Source organism: Mandrillus leucophaeus, unplaced genomic scaffold, assembly GCF_000951045.1.
Source record: "Mandrillus leucophaeus isolate KB7577 unplaced genomic scaffold, Mleu.le_1.0 Scaffold49, whole genome shotgun sequence".
Taxonomy (NCBI): domain Eukaryota; kingdom Metazoa; phylum Chordata; class Mammalia; order Primates; family Cercopithecidae; genus Mandrillus; species Mandrillus leucophaeus.
Window position 1 is genome coordinate 4633764 of NW_012105253.1, and position 3502 is coordinate 4637265.

The 3502-nt window shown below is 42.0% G+C and overlaps 1 protein-coding gene across 1 annotated transcript in view; it reads left to right on the forward strand.

Annotated features, from left to right (window-relative positions):
* The window catches only part of CREB3L2 (cAMP responsive element binding protein 3-like 2), a 138551-nt gene that overhangs the window by 90877 nt on the left and 44172 nt on the right, over positions 1-3502 (forward strand). Inside the window, exon 4 of the mRNA XM_011995481.1 lies at positions 1085-1172. Coding sequence (XP_011850871.1) covers positions 1085-1172 — 88 coding nt within the window. The remainder of the gene's footprint in view (positions 1-1084; positions 1173-3502) is intronic.

Genomic DNA, 3502 nt, shown 5'->3' on the forward strand with positions numbered 1-3502 from the left:
TTAATTATATATTATAAACATTATTAATAATCAATATTAATAAAGTTATATAAGAGAAAGGATGTAGTTTGGTGCACAGTCCCTACCCCAGGGCAAGCTGGTGGACGCCTGTGACTTTTTAAAATTTAGTTCCCGTTTTCCATGGTGATTGACTCGATTTAAGTGCATTGTGGCTATATGTAATTTACAGGCTGCTTTACATTGCAGGCAGGGAAAACTCCCAGGCTGATGTGAGGCTAAACTGGGATAACAGACCCCCTGGCCCCTCCTCATTCTGCTAAGGTCACCACCTCTTAGAAGGTCTCTTATTTTCTTTCAGAGATCAAATGCACAGTTATGCCCTACAGCTAAATTCTGCAGTCTTGGGAATCCTGACCCATATCAACTATTAGTCGCTTTTTAAAGCCCCAAAGTGGAGTGAGGATAGAGGGAGTGGAAGCAATGTTTGGTTCTTACTTAACCCAAACTGTGTATAAAGAATAAAGTTAGCAGAATGATGCCACACAAAAAAAGTACCAGAATATTTTGTAATAAAATGCCTTTACAGTACTACAAAAACTTAGAAAAGAATATTGATATAGTCTTGGGCTTGAGCATTTGACACTCAGCTTTAGAGTTCTGAGCGTTCTTTTCTTTTTCTTTTTTCTTTTTTTTTTTGAGATAGGATCTCATTCTGTTACCTAGGCTGGAGTGCAATGGTATGATCACAGCTCACTGCAGCCTCAAATTCCCGGGCTCAAGTGATTCTCCTGCCTCAGCCTCCCAAGTAGCTGGAACTACAGGTGCACGCCATCACAACTGGCTAATTTTTATATTTTTGGGGGAGATGGTGCCTCACTATGTTACCCAGGGTGGTCTCAAGGAAGTTCGGAGGGTCCTGTCAGCTGTAATGCCCAGTTTGGCGATGAGAAAAAGGTTAAGAACTAAAATGACTCCCTGTCAGGGAAGCTGCGTACACTCAGCTATTCTCCGGGATAGGCAGGACTGTCCCGAGAGGAAGACACAGGTGACAAATAGCTCTGCTGCGTGTGTCTTCAAGGCTGTGATTGGTTTTTAAAAATTGTGTTTGAAATTCTTCCTCCAGGTTGATTCCTCGTGCCAGACCATTATTCCTAAAATTAAGCTGGAGCCTCATGAAGTGGATCAGTTTCTAAACTTCTCTCCTAAAGAAGGTCTGTCTGCCCTCCCTGTGTCCCTTTGGGTGTGGAGGTGGTCTCTGAGTCTACAGAGAGGGAATATGGCGAGAGAGCTGGGATGAGTTTGTACCACAGAGGTAGCTGGCTTTATGAAATAGCTCTGTTCTTAAAAAATAAAAATTTTGCTTCCAAATAAAAATTTTGCAAGCTAAATATTATTTTCCCATATATGCACTTAATTAAGTTTCGGCTAAGTGTTGCCGTATTTTACTTCTAGCCAGGGTGATATTTTTCAACACCTTTATGGACTGTTACTACAAACGCTATCAAACAAGAGAACTGCAGCTCTTACTCATCCAGGTGTGAACCCTGTAGAACCCCACAAATCTACAACCATCTACAAAGGCACCTTGCTTATTTGAAACAACTCTAGTTTCAACTCTTTGTGAAGTAAATTCACAATTAATTATGCGGCCAATTCATTGTTTGTAAACATTGACTTTGGATGACAGCCATTGCAAGGAGCCCCCTCTCTATTTGGTCATGTTCATAGTTTACAGTTGTGCATCTTTTTGGGCTTCTTGACATCCATCCATCTAGAATTAACACATCCTTGAGAGGTGGTCATACTTTTTTCTTTTTTTTGAGACAGAGTCTCACTCTGTTACCCAGGCTGGAGTGCAATGGCACCATCTCGGCTCACTGCAACCTCTGCCTCCCAGGTTCAAGCGATTCCTGTGCCTCAGCCTCCTGAGAAGCTGGGATTACAGGCGTGCGCCACCACACCCAGCTAATTTTGGTATTTTTGGTAGAGACAAGGTTTCGCCACGTTGGTCAGGCTGGTCTTGAACTCCTAGCCTTAGGCAATCTGCTTGCCTCGGCCTCCCAAAGTCCTGGTATTACAGGCATAAGCCACCACGTCTGGCCAAGGTTGTTATATGTCTATATTTCTCTTTCTCTATGTCAGTTTCTTTCTGAGTTTCTCCCTCTTTGTTCTCCTGTGAAGCCCATAGCTAGGAATCCCGGATGCAGACCCCTGAGCCTCATAAAGTCTAATGAAACTCTCTCTGCCACCTTGTTTATACAGATTATCCTGTATAGGTCCTGCTCTTCTCACTTCTGTGCCTTCGGTCATGCCCTCACTTCCCTTTTCATTCCTACTTTTTATTTATTTATTTTTTCTGTGAAACAGGGTCTCATTCTGTTGTCCAGGCTGGAGTGCAGTAGTGCAGTCCTGGCTCACGGCAACCTCAACCTCATGGGCTCAAGCGATTCTCCCACCTCGGCCTCCCAAGTAGCTGAGACTATAGGCATGCACCACCATGCCCAGCTGAATTTTATATTTTCTTTAGAGACAGAGTTTCACCGTGTTGCCCAGGCTGGTCTGAAACTCCTGAGCTCAAGTGACCCTCCCACCTTGGCCCACCAAAGTGACAGGATTATAGGCATGTGGCACCTCATCCGGTCCCATTCATACTTTCAGTACAAATTTTGAAGTACAGTTCATTACTTTGGTCAACAAATAAGAAATGGGCTTATACAGTTGTCACCAAAAAGGTATATGTGCTACAGTATATAAACGTGAGGATATTTACATATGAGCACTTCTCATGAAAATATCAGCTATCTTCTTTCCATTAGAAACTAATTCAGGATTTGGTTTGTAACAATGTAGTCAGGGCTGGCCCTTTATTTGCCTTTATTATCAATAAAGACATGATTAAATTTTAAAAGTTAACAATACTGAGTAGAATCCATATGGAGACACTATTTCTTTGCACTGAGTGACAGACAGTAGTGCCTTGCAGCTTCATATACTGCTTCAAAGTAATTGCTTTCATTTGTATAACACTAGTTATTACTATCAAATGCATCTTACTCTTTTAATTTATGCTTTGATGTGGTTCAGAAGTGTCATCACCATAACAATGAATCCCATAGTGGCTTCTGAATCCAGGGTTATTGGAGGAGAAATGTTTCAAGAATAAAGTAAAGGACAGACCTTCCTTATTATCCTGGATAAACAGAGATAAGGAAATTCTATATCCTTGACTGCAGCAATTTCTAGGCAAAGTAGCTTGTTGTCCCCAGACCTTGCAGTAACCCAAAAGCGGCATTTCAAATAATATTTAGAAATCTGATCCTGAGGTGCCTCTGGCCAGCCCTGTAGCTCTTTCATAGGTAGGAAAGACAAGATTTAAGTTGCTTCACTTGCTTTTCTCATCATTTTCTTTCTGTCTTTTGTGAAGGGCCCTCTGCTTAGACGGGAGAACAGTATTAGAATAATTTGGCCCCTACCAAGTGAAAGGGACAGGGTGGCTTTAGGTACTTTAGGTACATTCTTGGGAATGTAACAGCACAGAGCC